At 50.1% G+C, this 20,239-nt stretch overlaps 1 protein-coding gene across 6 annotated transcripts; it reads left to right on the plus strand.

Moving 5' to 3' along the window:
* Positions 1-1,549: 1,549 nt before the first annotated feature.
* On the plus strand, positions 1,550-20,081 carry LOC119861858 (centrin-2-like). 6 transcript variants are annotated; one of them, XM_043492552.1, is made up of 5 exons: positions 1,550-1,654; positions 12,949-13,110; positions 14,749-14,877; positions 15,464-15,601; positions 19,117-20,081. In XM_043492552.1, the coding sequence occupies exons 2-5, from the start codon at positions 12,970-12,972 to the stop codon at positions 19,201-19,203; spliced, it is 495 nt and encodes a 164-aa protein (XP_043348487.1). In that variant the 5' UTR covers positions 1,550-1,654; positions 12,949-12,969; the 3' UTR covers positions 19,204-20,081. The 6 variants fall into 6 exon arrangements, with proteins under 6 accessions (XP_043348487.1, XP_043348488.1, XP_038273477.1 ...); XM_043492553.1 differs by lacking the exon at positions 1,550-1,654 and adding an exon at positions 1,750-1,956; XM_038417549.2 differs by lacking the exon at positions 1,550-1,654 and adding an exon at positions 9,433-9,484.
* Positions 20,082-20,239: the final 158 nt, after the last annotated feature.

A 20,239-nucleotide genomic window follows, 5' to 3' on the forward strand; every position in this document is an offset into this window, starting at 1 on the left:
GCCAACGTGTGACAGAATGTATGAAAAATGTCTGAAATTGGGAACACTTGTTTGTTCACCGTGCCATAATTTGCAGATTATGATGGTTTGCTACTGTAAAACGTTTAAGGACATTCTCTCTGTTTAATTCATACAAACTCCTTTTTAAAACTATGTGTGTTACCATGTGTCACTACCAGGCACCACCCCAGCTCCTCAGCACCATTTGAACACTGCACTTCTATATTCTCAGCAAGAGTGTTACTACTTGAGCTAGTTTTTTCCACCAAATGCATCCGATGAAGTGAGCTGTAGCTCACGAAAGCTTATGCTCTAATAAATTTGTTAGTCTCTAAGGTGCCACAAGTACTCCTTTTCTTTTTACTTGAGCTACAGTAACCTTCTTTGGAGCAGCCACTAGAGGAGAAAGAGAGAGAGAGACACACACGCTCTGAGACCACTCTCTCTCTCTCTCTCTCTCTCTCTCACACACACACACACGCACGCCCCTGGACGGGGAAGTCTCTCTCACACACACACACACACATCTGTAGACCCTTTGAACTAAGGACTCTGTTTAATTCTCAGCTGTCTGAGATGGCTGTGGTCTTGTGATTCAAGCAGGAATAGGAGTCAGACATTCTGGCCTGTATTCCCAGCTCCGGGAGAGAGAGGAGTATGATGTAGTAGTAAGAGCAACAGTTACAGGCAGCATATTCAGATTCAGTGTAAGGGGCAGTATGAAAGCAAACTGGCTCAGCTTTATTCTTAGCTCTGCTAGAAGTGAATTTGTTCAATTTCTCAGTAATCTTATTTGTAAAATGAGGTGGCTAATACTTGATTGCCACCTAAGGGAGATGTATGATGTTTTTGCTGAGTAACAAGCTCTGGGAAGTAGAGTGGTTGAGCTGTGACTGTGGACCCAGTGAACCTTTTTCTGAGAGAAAGGGCATTTCCATGAAGGTGTCTCCTTTTCCTCTAATGTGGGAGCCCGCTTCAGCTGAAATGTAGTACACTTAAGAGCTCTGCTTGTCGTGAAAGTCAGGCTGCCACTAGTCAAGAAGGCCTTGCCTCTTGGCTCTTTTGTTGGCAATGGGACCAGAACCACAGGTTATGTGAAGCAGCTGTTGTTGTGTAAGGAGCTGGAATGTGCCTGGGGGGTTTACCAGGGTTGCCCTCCATAGGTATGTCTAGACTGGACACTAAGCCTAGAGCTGAGGGACTCAAGCTAATGGACTCATAGTTCCAAGCCCAAGCTTGGGCATCCACACTGCAGTGGGAACCCAGGCCTCACAACCATGCTGGGAGAAGTACTGGAACACCATGGAAGAGAAGCACTGCTCTTGATGAGGGAACTAGAGCAGGAGTGAGATGACTGCAGGCCCAGCTCTGGCAAATGCATCCATGCCCCTGAGGGCTGCAGTCTTGAGGGGAGAGCAAGTGATGGGGTGTTAACACCACACCAGCCCTGAAGGGGTTAACATGGCTCAGCAGGGACTAATTAACCTGATAGGCTACACTTGGAGGAAGATTTAGGCTTGACTGACAAGGACTAATTGAAGATGGAGCCCATCTGGGCAGGAGTAAGCAGGGGTTTGTATCAAAGCAAGAAATGTGAGCAGAAGAGGCTCCACTGTGGAGGCTCATAGCTACTCCGAGTCTACTGAGAAGAGAGGTATGAAAGAGCCGAGGGAAACCGCAACAGGGTCAGAGCTTGAGCAGACTACAGTTGCATAGCGTCCCTCGGCCAGAACCTGGAGTAGGAGGAAGGCCTAGGTCCCCATACTGGCCACTGGGAAAGTGGTACAGATGTGGAAGTTGCTCTGAAGACTCCCTGAGATGGGTTATAAGCAGTTTGTCGCAAAGAGACAGCAAGCTGAATCCTGGAGAGCAAGCGGGGGAAGCGAGTGATGGAAGGGGCATTAGATTCTATGAGAGCGGATTCTTAGACCCAGCCACAAGGAGACGTCCCCTGTGGTGAGTAAACCCCTTTACGCTCACCCTCTGGTGCTCCCTAGCACCCACTGTACAAGATAGCCATCCTGGTCCCTCATCCTCTAGCACCCATAGCTGCTCCATCCTCTGGTCCCTTGCCCTCTGCTGCCCTCTAGCGCTCATACAGTTTAGCTGCCCCAGCATCTGTCCTTCACCCTTGGCTGCCCCCTAGCACACATTACACAGTATAGCTACCTTGCCCCTTGTCCTCTGCTGCCCCCTACTGTCCACTGTGCAGTATAATTGTGCCATCACTCACTCTCTGCAGCACGTGAGTGTCCATTACACAGTATGGCAACCCCAGCCCTCTGCCACCCCCTAGCATTCATTATACAGTATAGCTGCCCCATCTATTATGCAGAATAGCCACCTTGTCAGTCTTCTTCCCCCTCCTCTGCCCCATAGCATCTATTATGCAACATAGTCAGCCTGGTCATGATCCCTTGTCGTCTCTGTTGGAAGAAAGAGCAGGTTGACCCAGAGGCGGAAACAAGTGTGGGCTTCTTTGTCATACTTGTTCCCCTGGACCCAATTGTCCAGTAAGCACTGAATTGATAACAGATTCTTTTTGTTTTAGTATGTACGTGCCTACATCCATTACAACACCCCAAAAAACCCTTAAGTAATAAAAACACCCATTTCGGTAGTAAACCCACCCTACATATTACACAGGCATTTTACCTTGAAAATAAAATTTCTTTGTAACAATTGGTAGCCACAAATGTCCCTGGTCAGCAATTCTCAGGGGAGGGAGGAAGGGGCCATAAGCCAGGGCTTGTTTATGTAGCTGGGAAAGGAAGGGAGGAGGAGATAACACTGCTTTACCCAAAAGGTATCCTTTAGATCCTCACATTTCTTATGCAGCTGCAACACTTACCAATCCTTACAAGCTACAGGGAAGGGCAAAATATGGCAACTTATTTATTAAACAAAGAACTACAGCCTTCTTATGCCTTTGTCCTCTAAGGCCATGTCAGCACATTAGCAGTTTCCCAGGTCTCTACTTAACCCATACATATCCTAACAGTCTCCTGCTCCTAACACCCATTATATAGTATAGCCATAGAATATCAGGAAGGGACCTCAGGAGGTCAACCCCCTGCTCAAAGTAGGACCAATCCCCAATTTTTGCCCTGATCCCTAAATAGCCCCCTCAAGGATTGAACTCACAACCCTGGGTTTAAGCAGGCCAATGCTCAAACCACTGAGCTATCCCTCCTTCATATTTAAAAAAAAAAAAAAACCCATCCATCCCAGTCTCCAATCCCTTATCTTCTGTCACCTCATACCATCCATAATACAGTATAGCCACCCCATCCTGCACCCTCTGCTGCCCCCAGGGACCTCTTGTGACATACCCAGGGTACAATCTAGATTGGTGAATAGCTGCATCACCCCAGCCCTCTTACCTGGGGTGCCCATTATACTGCTTTGCTGCTGTAGCCTCCAGTCTGGATGGCTCACAAGCAGCCTCCAGTCCCTAGCACTCCCAGTTACGTCTGTGTGCACTTGCGACCTACATGAATTATTCTACAGGGTGATCCCTGCACATGCCCTGTCCCAGATTTTTCCCCAAAATGTGCATCTTGTTCTACCCCCACCCTCTCCTGCACAAGCTCACATAAAGCCTCTCATTTTGTTAGGGAATTGATACAATTAGGAATCTTAAACCTAGCCCAGGAAGCTGTTATACTCCTAGGCCTAAACCTAGCCCACAGAAGCTTACCCTTAGTAACCCTAACTTTAGGCTAGGGAGCCCTACTGACCCCAGGTGTAATCCTAGCCTAGAGAGGCCTACCATTAGTAACCCTATCCCTATCTTGAGGATCTGTACTGGCCACAAGCCTCATCCTAGGCCAGGGATCTCTACCTTTAGTCCTCCTAACCCTAGCCTGGCAAGCTCTAGTGACCCATTCCTAGTAACCCTCACCTGTATATTGAGAGCCCTACTGGCCCCAAGCTTAATTCTAGCCTGGGAAACTCTACTGGCCACAGGCCTAATCCCAGCCTAAGAAACCCTATCCTTGGGTCTCTAACTCTAGCCTGGGATGTCCTACTGGCCCCAGATCTAAACCCAGCCTGCAGAGCCCAATCCTTAGTAAGCCTAACCCTAGGTTGGGAATCCCTACTGACCCAATGCCTATTCTTAGTAACCATAATCCTAGCCCAGGGAGTCCTACCATAGGGCCTCTACCCTAAGTAATTGTAATCCTAACCTGGGGAGCCCAGCTGGCTCCAGGCCTAACTCTAGCACAAGGACCCCATCCATAATAAAGCCAATCCTAGCCTGGAGAATCCTACCCAGAGTTACCCAAACCCAAGGGTGGGAAGCCCTACTGACCTGAGGCCTAACCCTAGCCCAGAGACCCATACCCTTTATCACCCTAACCTTGGCCCAGGGAACCCTGCCCTTAGTCACCCTAACTCTAGTCCAGGGATCCCTTCAGGCTCAAGGCCTAAACATAAGTTGGGAACCTTTACCCTTGGTGATGCTAACCCTAGCCCGGGGAGGCTTAGTGACCTCAGGCATAGCCCTAGCCCACAGAGGCCTGCCTTAGTAACACTAACCTTAGCCGGAGGATCCCTCTTGGCCACAGGCCTAACCCTGGCCTGTGGAGTCCTACCCTTAGCAACCCTAACTCTAGTGCCAGAAGCCCTACTGGGCCCAGACCTAACCATAGGCCAGGGATCCCTACCCTTCGTAACCCTAAGAAAGGGACCATTACCCTTGGTAAGGCTAACTCTAGCCTGGGGAGTTATACAGACCCCAGGTGTAACCCTACTCTAGAGAGACCTACCATTAGTAAGCCTAACCCTAGCTTGAGTGTCACTACTGGCTATTGTTCTATTCTTAGCCTGGTGATCCCAAGCCTTAATAACTGTAATACTAATCGGGGAAGCCCTACTGGCTTGAGGCCTAAATCTAGCTCCTAGGGGCCTATGATAAGTAACTCTAACCCTAGTCCAGGGTGTCCTATCCTTAGTAAACATAACCGTAGCACCACAAACCCTACTGGCCACAGTCTAGGGACCCCTACCCTTGGTAACCCTAACCTGAGTCCAGGGAGTCCTAACCTTGCTCTAGGAGCTGTACTGTTGCCAGGTATGACCTTGGCCAATAGAAAGCAGCATAAACACTGCCAAATTAAATGTAAAAATTTTAATAAGAAAAGCCAAAAAGGAGTTTGAAGAACAGCTAGCCAAAAACTCAAATGGTAATAACAAAATGTTTAAGTACATCAGAAGCAGGCTAAACAACCAGGGGCCCCTGGACAATCGAGATACAAAAGGAGCACTTAAAGATGATAGTCATCTCAGAGAATCTAAATGAATTCTTTGCTTCAGTCTTCACAGCTGAGGATGTTAGGGAGATTCCCAAACCTGAGACATCTTCTATAGGTGACAAATCTGAGGAATTGTCACAGATTGAAGTGCCACTAGAAGAGGTTTTGGAATTAATTGAGAAACTTAACAGTAACAAGTCACAGGGATCAGTGGGCATTCACCCAAGAGTACTGAAAGAACTCAAATGTGAAATTGCAGAACTATGGTTTGTAACCTATTCTTTAAATCAGCTACTGTACCCAATAACTAGAAGATAGCTAATGTAACACCAACATTTAAGATGGGCTCTAGAGGTGATCCTGGCAATTACAGAGCAATAAGTCTAACATCAGAACCAGGCAAATTAGTTGAAACCATAGTAAAGAATAAAATTGTCAAACACGTAAAAGAACATAAATTGTTGCACAAAAGTCAACATGGCTTCTGTAAAGGGAGATCATGTCTTATTAATTTATTAGAGTTCCTTGAGGGGGTCAACAAACGTGTACAAGGGGGATCCAGTAGACATAGTGTACTTAGATTTCCAGAAAGCCTTTGACAAGGTCCCTCACCAAAGCTCTTACGTAAATTAAGTTGTCATGGGATAAGAGGGAAGATCCTTTCATGGATTGAGAACTGGTTAAAAGACAGGGAACAAAGGGTAGGAATAAATAGTAAGTTTTCAAAATGGAGAGGGGTAACTAGTGGTGTTCCTCAAAGGTCAGTCCTAGGACCAATCCTATTCAACTTATTCATAAACGATCTGGAGAAAGGGGTAAACAGTGAGGTGGCAAAGTTTGCAGATGATACTAAACTGCTCAAGATAGTCAAGACCAAAGCAGACTGTGAAGAACTTCAAAAAGATCTCACCAAACTAAGTGATCGGGCAACAAAATGGCAAATGAAATTTAATGTAGATAAATGTAAAGTAATGTACATTGGAAAAAATAACCTCAACTATAATATTCAAGGTAAATAGGCCCACTGACCTGTGATGGGATGTTAATGGGGTGGGATCTGAGTTACTGCAGAGAATTCTTTCCTGGGTATCTGGCTGATGAATCTTGCCCATATGCTCAGGGTTTAGCTGATCGCCATATTTGGGGGGAGGAAGGAATTTTCCTCCAGGGCAGATTGGAAGAGGCCCTGGAGGTTTTTTGCCTTCCTTTGTAGCATGGGGCACGGGGTCACTTGCTGGAGGATTCTCTGCTCCTTGAAGTCTTTGAACCATAATCTGAGGACTTCAGTAGCTCAGACATAAGTGAGAGGTTTTTTGCAGGAGTGGGTGCGTAAGATTCTGTGGCCTGCATTGTGCAGGAGGTCAGACTAGATGATCATAATGGTCCCTTCTGACCTTAATATCTATGAATCTATTAGTAACCCTGACCCCATCTTGAGGATCTCTGCTGCCACAGATGTAATTCTAGACTGGGGATCCCTATCCTTAGAACCCCAATGTTAGGCAAGGAATCCCTAGTGGCCCGAGGCCTCTAGGGCAAGTCACATTAGCTGCAGCCTGCCAACCCCGTAACATTGTCCCACTGCACCAGCAACCTCAGGAGCTGCCTGCCAACACCAATTCTACCACCCAATGGGCCTCAGGCCTAGCCTTAGCATGGGAACCCAAGTCTCCCTTCCTCCCCAAATAAAGTTGCCTCCACCACATCCACAAGGGGGAGATTCATTCCCATCCTGCCAAAAGCTTGAACTGCTTCTTGACTGCCCAAAGCCTACCCTATCCCCACACCTTCCCCAGGAATCAGTAGTGTATAACCAACTTTTCCCTATGCAGCTGCTAAACTGTTAACTTCCATCCTTCCAAGAGGGGACAGTGTAGAAATAAAGTTAATATAAAAATAAATCATACAAGGCATACTGAAATGATTGTGTTCATTTTCAAGTTTAATTTGATTTAAAAACCTTCATTTAAAGAAGTCTTCCTGTCTGCCTGTATGAGACTGGAGCAGTGTGTGTGTTGCCAGAATTAGGAGGAACATAACGTATTCTGGTGCTCTCAAGTGGCAGAAGAGCCTAATTACATGAGTGCTTAAAAAGTAAACTCATTTTCAGTTAAATGTGAGAAGCACTTACAAGTTACATAAGGAGACTTATGTAAATAAGTTACACATGAAAAAGATTTGATCACCCAGTATTTAATGATTCTGCATGCACCATCTGTACTGCTGACCTCTCCCTCAGCCTTCCCTCGCTCTTATTCAGAAAAAAGAAAAGGAGTACTTGTGGCACCTTAGAGACTAACAAATTTATTTGAGCATAAACTTTCATGAGCTATAGCTCACTTCATCATGTATCACGCATCATGTATAATAAATTTGTTAGTCTCTAAGGTGCCACAAGTCCTCTTTTTCTTGTTGCAGATACAGACTAACACGGCTGCTACTCTGAAACCCGTTCTTACTCAGAAATGCATCTACTCTTACAGAAAATGCCATGAGATTTCAAATGTCTATGCAGCAGAGGCAGGAATTCAGTTTTTTAGCCTCATCCCATTATTAAATGGCACGATCATACAGATGGATCCCGAGAGGAAGCAGGTACCAGCGGCCAGGCGTGTACTTCATCCAGCCCACTCCTGCGGAGGGTATAAGTCAGTGCAGAATTTGCCCCATATGTCCTCTATCCTGAAACCTCTATTCACATTCTCCTATACAAGACTGCAACACTTCTGAAATTCCATCTCCTCTGCAATACAAGTAATGCAGCATGCTGAGTTTCTAAAAGTTTATCTTGTACTCTCTCCATCAGCTGCACTGTTAGAAAAGGTTTCAGACAGGTAGCTGTGTTAGTCTGTATCAGCAAAAACAACAAGGGGTCCTTGTGGCACCTTAGAGACTAACAAATTTATTTGGGCATAAGCTTTTGTGGGCTATAACACACATCATCAAATGCATGGAGTGAAAAAAAACAAACAGTAGGTAGGAATAAATATACAGCACATGAAAAGATGGGAGTTGTCTTACCGAGGGGAGTAGCACTCACCCTCCACTTGGTAAGACACCACAAGGACTCTTCATTGTTTTTGTAGTTAGAGAAGTATCACAATCTCTGAAGCTTACAGATGACATGATTCCAGTACATCTTGCTATGCTGCCTATTCACACAGCACAGGATGCATGCACAGCCTAACAACCGAAACACAGCTGGTTTAAATTCAAGTTTAAACATAGCAGCTCCACCCCGCCTCTTTAAAGGAAAAAAGAATACAGAACTTCGAGTACAAAACCTGTCACGTAACCAGAGAGCGGCCTCTACTTCCCAGAGAGGTTTCCTGTATATTTTGCTGTAGTCCTCCAGTAAAGCTCACTTGGTAGAGGTTATTTCCATCAAATTTCCCTCTTATTGGGTGAGAAGTGCAGGGGAAACCAGCGCTCGCACAAAGCTGTGAGCAGGCCCATCACAAAGGCACGGTTTGTCCGTCTAATTAGTCCTCAGCTTGTCTTCTGCGGCATCACCAGGCAGGGTCGCGATCAGACACTGCTCTGGGTACTCGCCTCTCGGGAAGGAGTCTCCCTGGGGATCCGCCTGTTAAAAGGCTGGTGGCAGGGGGCACAGGCAGGAAAGACGCTTCTCGCTCGGCAGCGGAGGGGAGAGAGTGCAGCTTCCCTGGGCGGCTGTCCGTCCGCCTGCATGCCCTGCCCACAGAATGCAGCAGGAGCAGATTCCCGTTAATTTCATTGACCTTCTTGTACCCGAGTTTCTCTCCAGGCCCTGACGGAAGCAACCCGTACGCACCGAAACCCCCAGAGAGACCCGGCCTGGGCTGCCCGCGGAGCGCCCCGCTCGCAGCCCGCCGGGATGGGGGGCGGGGAAGGAGACGGCCCCAGAGCACGGCAATGCTGTTCCCAGAACGAGCTGCGCAGGCACAGGGGACGCCTCGCCGCACCCCCGACCCCCAGCCCAGGCCGATCGGCGCTTCCCGGGGCTGAGCTCGCAGCCCCGCCACCGCCAGCTCCCGGGAGCCCCAGGGGCTTCCCTAAGGTGCGTCACCGCCGCTTCAGCCAGTCAGCGCCGCTCCTGGCGCCCCGCCCACTCCGCACCTCGGCCAATCGCCACGCAGAGTGGTCTCCGCCTTTCGTTGCCATAGTACCGGCAGGGACCGGATTAGCCAATGGGATGGGGTGGGATTGTTGTCGGCCTGTTGCCCCTGCCGGGAGCGGGCGGGATGGTGAGTAGGGAGGGGGAGATACGGGACCCTGCCCCGGTCCCTAGGGCGCGTCCACGCTGCTCGCTGAGCCTGCCCAGAGGCGGAGAAAGGTCTCCTGAGGCCCGGGGCCGGAGCTAGTGGGGGCCGCCGCTAGGGAACCCTGGGCCCGCGCTCCCCTGCCGCCGGTTAGACCTGCTGCCTCGCCCAGGGCCCCGCGCCGTTCCGCCCCCTTCCCCTTCCCCGCGGCCCCGCCCCGCCCCATTCCGCCCCTTCCCCCACGGCCCCACCCTGTTCCGCCCCTTCCCCACAACCCCGCCCTGTTCCACCCACAGCCCCGCCCCATCCCGCCCCTTCCCCCACGGCCCCACCCTGTTCCGCCCCTTCCCTGCGGCCCCGCCCCGTTCCACCCACAGCCCCACCCCTACCCCCACAACCCCGCCCCATCCCGCCCCTTCCCCGCGGCCCCGCCCCGTTCCACATACAGCCCCACCCCTTCCCCCACAACCCCGCCCCATTCCGCCCCTTCCCCCACAACCCCGCCCCATTCCGCCCCTTCCCCGCGGCCCCGCCCCGTTCCACATACAGCCCCACCCCTACCCCCACAATCCCGCCCCATTCCGCCCCTTCCCCCACAACCCCACCCTGTTCCACCCACAGCCCCACCCCTTCCCCCACAATCCCGCCCCATTCCGCCCCTTCCCCCACAACCCCACCCTGTTCCACCCACAGCCCCACCCCTACCCCCACAACCCCGCCCCATCCCGCCCCTTCCCCCACAACCCCGCCCCATTCCGCCCCTTCCCCGCGGCCCCGCCCCATTCCACCCACAGCCCCACCCCTTCCCCCACAACCCCGCCCCATTCTGCCCCTTCCCCCACAGCCCCACCCCTTCCTCCACAACCCCGCCCCATTCCGTCCCTTCCCCCACAACCCCGCCCCATTCCACCCCTTCCCCGCGGCCCCGCCCCGTTCCACCCACAGCCCCACCCCTTCCCCCACAACCCCGCCCCATTCCGCCCCTTCCCCCACAACCCCGCCCCATTCCGCCCCTTCCCCCACGGCCCCACCCCGTTCCACCCACAACCCCGCCCCATTCCGCCCCTTCCCCCACAACCCCACCCCGTTCCGCCCCTTCCCCCACGGCCCCACCCTGTTCTGCCACCTCCCCCAGCAGCCCTACCCTGTTCTGCCCCTTTCCCCGTGGCCTCATCCCCACTTGCTCCTTTCCACTGCCCTCCCGTAGCCCCGAGAAGCTCTGTACCCTGCCGCAGCCCCTGGGCCACGGTGGAGAGCGAGAGCTCCTCCAGCCCGCGGCCACAGCGGAAGGTAGGTTGCCAGCGTTCAGTCTTTGACTGCAACACCCTGGTCGAAAAGGGACCCTGGCAGCTCCAGCCGTTAAAAGTCCTGTCGGTGGCACAATGGGAGCCCGGCGCTAGGGCAGGCAGGGAGCCTGCTTTAGCTCCGTGCAACTCCCAGAAGCAGCTGCCAGGTCCGTACGGCCCCTAGATGTGTGTGGCTAGGAAGGCTCCCTGTGCTGCTCCCACCCTTAGTGCTGGCTCCACAGCTCCCATTGGCTAGGTACCATGACCAATGGGAGCTGGGGGGAGGGTGCCTGCAGGCACAAGGGCAGCATGCAGAGCCTCCCTGGCTGCCCATGTGCCTAGGGGCTGCAGGGACCTGGTGGCCTTTTCCTGGGAGCTGTGGTAAGTGCCACCAGGACCCTGCACCCCAACCCCCTGGCCCAGCCGGGAGCCCGCTCCTGCACCCTAAACTCCTCATCCTGGCCCTACCCCCAGACAGAGCTCTCACTCCCCGCACCTCAACCCCCTACCCCAGCCCAGAGTCCCCTCCCACATCCAAACTCCCTCCCGGAGTCCGCACCTTGCACCCCCCTCAACACCACAAGCCCCTGCCCCAGCCCTGAGTCCCCTCCTGCATCCCAAACCCCTCATCCCCGGTCTCAGCTCATAGACCATACGCCCAGCTGGAGCCTGCACTCCCTTCCATGCCCCAACAACCTGCCCCAGCCCAGAGCCCCTTCCTGCCTCCCAAACTCCTCATCCTCAGCCCCACCCTAAAGCCCACATCCCCAGCCAGAGCCCTCACCTCCTCCTGCACTCCAACCCCCTGCCCCAGCCTGGATCCCTCTTTGCACCCTGAACCCCTAATTTCTGGCCCCACTTGGAGCCCACACCCCCAACCCAGAGACCATACCTTCTGCACTGCAACCTCCTGCCCCAGCCTGGTGAAATTGAATGAGGGTGGGGCAGAGTGAACGACAGAAGGAGGGCGATGGAGCGAGCAGGAGCGGAGTCTTGGGGAAGGGGCGGAGCAGAGGCAGGGCTGGGAGTGGGGCAGCAGTGTTCGGTTTTGTGCCATTGGAAAGTTCGCAACCCTAGTGGAAGGAGATTTTTCTGGGTGCGCCAAATTGGCAAGGGGGCCCCATGGCCCATGTGGTAATCTGTCACTGAGCCTGCCTCTGACTCGAGTTGGAGCCCCAGCCCTCCACACACACACATTGATCTGACTCAGGTCAGTGATAGGAGGAGGGTGACCATATTTCCCAAAGAGAAATCAGGACACCACGCGGTGTTTAGGAGGTCCACCCCACCCTGCGTGGGGTTGGCCTTAGGGGGTCCCCATGGCCCTGTGTGGGGCTGGCCAAAGACACCTGGCATCACTGCTCACTCAAGCCCCACTGTGTAGAGCTGGTGTTACCGCTCGCTTCCCCCCTGAACATTCTTCCACACCTCATTATGGGGGCATGCCCCATTTTTTTGGCAAAAATAGGCATTTGTCCTGCTTGCCCTTTCCAGCTGATCATCACTTGGGACAAATGCCCAGTTTTGCCAAAAAAAATCAGGATGTCCAGGACAGGGCTTAAAAAGGGGACAGTCCCAGCCAAAACAGGATGTATGGTCACTGTAGTTAGTGAGCGCTCTGGGGGGCACAGATCAGCGTTCACCTCATGCTCCCCATCAGTACCCAGCCCAAGCTGGGGGGAAGCTAATGATCCAACCAGTGGACCAAATTCGGTGATGAATCCTGGCCACATGCCTGAGGTATGTTGCACATATGCTAAGAAGAAGAGAGCACTCTAGACCTGGGTCCTAGGCCCTGCTAGTGGGGGTGGGTCACAGCCAAAGTCTCCCTGAGACTTGGGTCCAAGCCCTGCCATTTCGCAGTGTGGATGCAACTCAAGAGATAGATCTGAGTCAGATGGTCTGTGTAGTGCAGTATGGATGCATTAGCATGCCTGTGAGACCAGGGTCCAGCAATTCTAAGCCCAGTTTACAGTGCAGTGTGGACGCTCAAGTGTAGCTTGGAAGCACTGAGTCCACAGGCTTGGGTCCCACAGACCCAGGTTTATAATGCAATGTAGACATACCCTGGGAGGTGCCCTTTGTGAGATGGGATGGGTCAGGCCGGCTGGGTCCCTAATGCTAGTCATCCACCTGGTCTCTTGTTGTACAAATGTTTCCAAGGCTTCTAACCTGAAGAAAGTGATGGAAGGGGGAGCGACCCAGAAGAAGAAGAAGGTGGCACCCAAGCTGGTACTCACTGAAGAACAGAAACAGCAGTTGCGAGAGGCCTTTGATTTGCTTGACACCGATGGCACCGGTACAGTCGATGTGAAGGACTTAAAGGCAAGCAAGAAATCACAAATGCACTGTGTGGTTGTTGCAAAAAGGCCTAGGGCAGCAGACAGTAAAACAGGTCTAGTGCTGTAGCTTTCAATGCTAAAAACTTGTGTGTTCAAAAAAACTCAGGGATTTTGGTAAGAGGGGGTTTCCTCCAGCTCCATACTTCTCACCTGACTGCTGGGTCCCCTGCCAGCTGCCCCCTTTTTCTCCAACATCAATCATCCGTGTATAGCTGACCAGACAAATCAGGGACATGGATCCAGAGACTCAGTTTTGTGGTTATGGGTAAGAGTCTAAGAAATCTTCCACTGTCATGTAAACCACTTTTTTTCATATCCAAAGTAAAGATTCACATTTGCTGTTGCATTCACATTTGCTGCACTAAGATAACATAGTCTATATAGTAGGAACTTTATTCTGAGGTTTCCAGAAACCAGGTACTACTGCATAATATACTGTATGTGATTCTTTACAACTAAGGGGTTATACTGCAGTAAAAATGAAACACACATTCTTTATCTCCGTCTATGTATATAACCCGTAGTGGTGCAATAAATATTTCCCTAATCATCTATAATTGGTAGGTGTTTGAGGAGATTAGATGGTTCAAAAGCTTGGGAATGGGATGTAGTGTTTTTCACTTCCAGATTGCTGGGTCAACTCCAACAGAAGGCAATAGAGACTGAAAGGCATTGCCATTTGATGGCATAAATTTTGTAGAGTCTCAGTCCTGGTATCCCAATCACTGGAGAAAACCACACCATACGTGGCATTCATTGATCTTGTTGGCATCTCAGCAGAGGTGCCAGTTTGAATGGACCTAGCAGACTGAACATGCTCGGACCTCTTAGCGGTAGTCCCTCCAGGGAAAGTTTGAGACACATTGGAAAGGCAGGGTGGCGGAAGTCTGCACTGCTGCAGTCCAATCTGTATCTGTTTCTATGTTCCAGATAAACAGATTCAGCTTTCAGGGCTGTTGATTTGGCATGTTTAACCAACACTAAATTCTACTCTCCACTCTACTCTCATACACTATTTAAAGGACACTATCCACTTAAAAGTCACATTTCTGTCTGACCTAATTGAACAGATTAGAGAAGGAAAAACATTTTCTTCTATACCTGCCCCCCTCCATTTCTTTACATAGCGCTTCTGACAACAATTTGGGAAGAGTCAGTTTCACTGTTTCCTCTGCTGGTAAATCAGTTTCCCCTGTGTGTTTTGGGACTGTCACACAGAAGCAAAGGAGAGAAAAGCATTTTAAACTATGTGTGTGTGTGGGGGGGGGAGGAGGGAGTATTGTGAAACTTCAAAAATTGGTAGAGAGACTCAGGTCTTGGTGTAGTATAGTATCATTCATTGTGCTGTAAACTGGATGCTTTAACTCTGAATGCCAAAAAGCAAATTTATAAGGTCAAAGACATCAGGGTCTTGTCCAGAATAACTGCTTCATATGCAGTGCAGGCCATCTGCGACACCTGCTCTTTGTCATGTCCGTTGTCTTGCTAGCATTTATTATTTGACTTGCTGTAGCACCTTGTGGTTCCATCCCCATTTTTTTTCATAGTGTGCAGTGTGGTTTCAGTTGTCTCCCCCTCTTCGCTTCTGTTTGCATTGCCAGCCTATTTTCCATGTTTGCAGGTGTCCATAAGGGCCCTTGGGTATGAACCCAAGAAAGAAGAGTTGAAGAAAATTATATCAGAAGTTGATAAGGAAGGATCAGGGAAGATCAACTTTGATTCCTTTTTGTATGCGATGACTCAGAAAATGGTATGTAAATCGGGTTATCCACAAAGATCCTGGGCATCCTTAACATGAAGGGCTTTGATGGGAATTTAGAGCACTTAAGACGTAAGAGAGTCCAGTATTTCCCATTCAATACTAACCAGAATTCAATAATTTTAGAAAGGGTGGGGGGAAGCCAGGTTGGCTGCTAAAGACAATCATGAACAAACAAGCGATAAATCAAACAAACAAGAACAATTTAGCATCCATAGAGAAATCCTTATGCAGGACCCACTGAAACACTTCAGCCCTACCTGTTGTGCCATCTCTGACATCTGCCCTTTCCCTCAGTAGATTTAATCCACCTCAGTCCTAACTTGGACCACTACCAGGATATTCCAGTCTTGGTCCCTCATACTCTTCTTGCAACTTTGTTCATGACTTTTCCTTAAGTAATAAAAGAGAATGGCAAATGTAAAATAGTGATAACAAATGAACTCTGCAGTGGCCAGGTGCCATCCAAGATATCCTCTTATCTTAGATTCTTAGTAATATGCATGAGAAGGGATGTTAGAATGCTGGTGGTTCCCCTTCACATTTGCGTATCATTGTTCTGCGCTTCTTTGTTAAGTCTGAGCCAGAATCCAGAGAGGACATTCTGAAAGCCTTCAAGCTCTTTGATGACAATGGAACTGGCAAAATCTCTTTCCAAAATCTCAAACGTGTGGCCGGTGAGATTCGGGAAAACCTCACAGATGAGGAGCTGCAGGTTTGTAATGTACATCTCTTTGCCTTTGCACAATGTTGTCATGAGTCTTTGTTTCATGGAAGATTAATTTAGCTATTGGGGAACTGTGCAATGTTCTGAATCCATCTTACCTTCTTAGTGGCATCTTCTCATTGCTACTCTAGTTTGTGAGTATGTAACACCGACAGACCCCGGTCATTGGCGGGCAGGATCAAACCTGGGGCCTCTGGAGCTTAGTGCATGAGCCTCTACCGAATGAGCTAAAAGCTATATGGCTATTAGCTAAAGCTGTAGCCTAGACTCATTAATCAATCTCTCTCTCTAAGTCAGTGGTCTCCAACCTTTTTATGCCCAAGATCACTTTTTGAATTTAAGGGCAACCCAGGATCTATCCCGCCCCTTCCCCGAGGCCCTGCCCCTTCCCCAAAGCCCTGCCCAGCTCACTCCATCCCCACCTCTCTCCATCGCTTGCTGTCCCCCACCCTCACTCACTTTTACCGGGCTGGGGCAGAGGGTTAGGGAGGGGGTTCAGGGTGCTGGCTCTGGGAGGGGGCTCAGGGCTGGGGGTTGGGGTGCGGCCTCCCGCTGGGTGGCACTTACCACGGGCGGCTCCCTGTCAGCGGCGCAGCGAGGCTAAGGCAGGCTCCCTGCTTGCCCTGGCCCCACACCGCTCCGGGAAGGGGCCAACATGCCTCTGCGGCCCCTGGGAGGGGAAGCAGAGGGCACGTGGCTCTGTGCACTGCCTCTCTCTGCAGGCACCACCCCCAAAGCTCCCACCGGCCACAGTTCCCCATTCCCAGCCAATAGGAGCTGTGGGGGTGGTGCTTGCAGGCAGGAGCAGCAATGCGCGGAGACCCCTGTCATCCTCCCTTTCCCTGGGGCTGTGGGGACATGCTGGCCGCTTCTGGGAGTGGCATGGGGTCGCGGCAGGCAGGGAGCCTGCCTTAGTGGCAGCCTTGCTACACTGCCAGAGATTGCAATTGACTAGGGAGAGTCCCTAGGATTGACAGGTTGGTGACCACTGCTCTAAGTGGTCTCTGTGCCACTAGATGGGACAGAACACCACACCCAGGAGGTGTGTGGGTTACATACTTCCCCTAACTGAGGAAATGTGTCCCGAGCTTCAGAGACTTCCCAGTTCAAATCCCAGACGAGCCCCCCCTTGTAATACCGACAGACCCCCGTTGTCGGTGGGCAGGATCGAACCTGGAGCTTACTGGATAAGCCTCTACCACATGAGCTAAAAGCCATATGGCTATTAGCTAAGGATTTAGAGCAGACTCATTAATCCAGGGGTGGGCAAACTATGGCCCGCGGTCCACATCCAGCCCACCAGCCATTTTAATCTAGCCCTCAAGCTTCCGCTGGGGAGCGAGGTCTGGGGTTTGCCCCGCTCCAGCCAGGGAGCAGGGTTGGGGGCTGCTCCGTGCGGCTCCCAAAAGCAGCTGCATGTCTCCTCTCCGGCTCCTAGGGGCAACCAGGGGGCTCCGCATGCTGCCCCTGTCCCAAGTGCCGCTCCTGTAGCTCCCATTGACTGGGAACCGTGGCCAATGGGAGCTGCAGGGGCAGCACCTGCAGACAGGGCAGTGCGCAGCAGAACTGCCTGGCCATGCTTCCGCGTAGGAGCCGGAGTGGGGTCATGCTGCTGCTTTAGGGAGCCGCTTGAGGTAAGCGCTGCCCCGAGCCTGAACCCCTGAGCCACTCCCCCATGCCCCAACTCCCTGCCCCAGCCCTGATCCTCTCTTGCCCTCCAAACACTTTGATCCCAGCCCGGCGCAACCTCCTGCACCCCAAACCCTTCATCCTCAGCCCCGCACCCACAGCTGGAGCCCTCACCCCCTGGTACCTTCTCTGCACCCCAGCCCAGAGCCCCCTTCCATTACTCTGAACTCTTCATTTTTGGCCCCAACCTGCAGCCCGTACCCCCAGCCAGAGCCCTCACCCCTTCCTGCTCCCCAACCCCAATTTTGTGAGTATTCATGGCCCGCCATACAATTTCTATACCCAGATGTGGCCCTAGGACCAAAAAGTTTGCCCACTCCTGCATTAATCTCTCTCTCTCTCTCTCTCTCTCTCTCTCGGGCTATGTCTACACTGGCAATTGAACAAATAAATTTTGTCCCGTCAAATGCCAGTGTGAACAGCGCATTGTCTTCAGGAGTGCTCTTCTGCTGACAATGCAAACACTGCTCATTCTGGATGCAAGTTTTTTGTCAGCAGGAGAGCTGACAAACAGCGGCTAAACTGCACGCATTTTAGCGGAACAGCTGTGGCGACACAGTCATGTCGCTAAAAGCTGTTAGGGTAGACAAAGCCTAAGTGGTCTCAGTGAAGCTAGAATGGGACAGAACACCACACCCAGGAGGTGTGTGGGTTATAAATGGGGAGAGGGGATTATGAGAGGAGATTTCTGCCTTCATCTGAAACATCAAATATTAGCCAGAGAGGGAGGGAGGATATTGGATTTGACACAGAGGATCTGCTGTGACAAATTATTTGTTACTTAGTGCAGATAAGCAATAATCATTCCCTTAATAGATGACAAGACTGGAACATTCCTTTCTTACCTTTCTCTTTGCTTTAGGAATCTTTCCTGGAACTCTCCCATTTCTATATACCTAAAAGGGTCATTCACTTTTTTTAGTTCCTATGCAATGAATGGGCAATGCAAAGTGATGTATGATTTATCATGGCCAGTCATGGTTACATCTCATCTGATGAGAGCATTGTTTCATTTGTGATATGTGGCTACTCTCATTTGGCTTTGCAATTCTCCTTTTTTGCACCACTTAGACTGTCATAGTCCTTCTCAACTGTATGTATTTATATAAAAATCATCACAGGTCAGTAATGCATTGAAAAGACAGAGCAGTTGGAATTTTACAATTGATCAAACTCCAGGAATTTAGACCAACATGCCTGGACATTAGCAGAACCAGTAATATATTTTCTGACCATAGATGGTCTCATTGATAAAACGATTACAAGAAATCTGTGCTTAATAACAACATGGATAAGGAAAAATCCCACTGGCAATCTTTTTTTTCCTTCTTAGTCTGACATTTACATCTCTTTTCTGGGTGAGCACAGTAGCCCGTACACTATTGCAGCCACTTCTTACAGCTTTTAAACTCCGACTCTTCACTGTGTCCTCACCAGTGGCTTAGTGGAGTTGCAGTGCTCTGGATTTACACTGTTGCAATACAGCAGGAACTTCTTCCCCAGCACTATATTACCCAATGCATAGCTTCAAATAGGGTAAGTGCTTTGAATACTTCAGATGTGAAAGCTGCTTGAGTAAAACCCCGTTTGCTTTCCTTTCCATTCCTCTCCCCTAATCTGCTTTAATGTACTTCTTCTGGGTGCAGTTTGCCCTTTTGTAGAGATCCAGCACAAGAGCTATGCACTGCTTAGGTCCCATATAAGCCCTATTTTGAGTGTGTGTTGCATAGACCTTGTGCTGCAACTCTGAAGGGATGAATTCCTTCTTCTCTGAGCCCACCTAATCAGGTCTCTGAATCCTTACTGTCCTGCAGGAAATGATTGATGAAGCAGATGTGGATGGAGATGGGGAAGTGAATGAACAGGAGTTCCTGCGGATTATAAGGATGAACAGCATGTAGCTAGAGGTTTCTCTTTTCTTTTTACTCACATTTTTAAATACAGTTGGTAGGTACACCTGTTTTTTCTCCAGCCCCTTTCCGTTCTCCTGTGGTGAAAAAATGGGGGATCACTATCAGAATTTTTCAGAATCATGGTTGCAGTGGGACTGAATTACTGATTTTTAGCTGTCTATATCCTAATGTTTGATTCCATTGCAGAATTTTTAAATGATCTCAGGTAGCATTCTGGGTGTAGGGTAAATATTGACTTGTTTATTGATTGTTTTCATGTTCCAATGTGATAACTTCATTCCCCTTTTAATTGCTTCCAAAAAGGCAGGGGAACGGACTTTCATGAATAACAGGAAATATTTTTTAAAATGTACTTTTTAAGAAGGAGCCAATCCCAGAGACTGATCCCAGAAACCCAGATCAAAATCTGTTCCTGGCACATACTTAGGCCCTGATCCTGCAATCAGATCTATGCTGGTGGACCCTGTGCTCATGCAGAGACCGATCGACTTCAAAGGGGCTTCATGCAGAGGTCCATCCATTCAGAGCCAATTGCAGAATGGGTTCTTATTTGTTTGTAGCATTGATCTAGAAAGTGAGATGGATGTATCTGAGACTTTTAAGTTGATTTTGATTTAGTCCAGTTGGGAATTTGAGGTGTTTCACTTTAGCAATGGGAGAGTCCCAGTGCAGTGAATTGGTATCGAAGATGCATTGCAGATGGTGAACTCTGTCATCAACCTTCCTGAAGTACACACTGATTTGTTATCAGTATTTTATCCCCTGGCCTGATTTTTCACTCTGTTTTGGGAAACACTGTTTTCATTTGTTATATCCATTGGTGCTAATTATTTTCTGTATCCCAATAAAACTTGTTTATAACTTTTTCTCTTCATGGATTAGTTCTTTCCACTGCTTTGGACTCTTCATCCGTAGCATGATATTCTATATAAGTGTTTCCCTTTTATAATTTCATGGATGAACTTTGGTACCCAAGCCCACTGCATTGTGGATCTCCTGCACCCCACTGAGAGCGATTCTGGGG

Source organism: Dermochelys coriacea, chromosome 9, assembly GCF_009764565.3.
Source record: "Dermochelys coriacea isolate rDerCor1 chromosome 9, rDerCor1.pri.v4, whole genome shotgun sequence".
Classification (NCBI taxonomy): Eukaryota; Metazoa; Chordata; order Testudines; family Dermochelyidae; genus Dermochelys; species Dermochelys coriacea.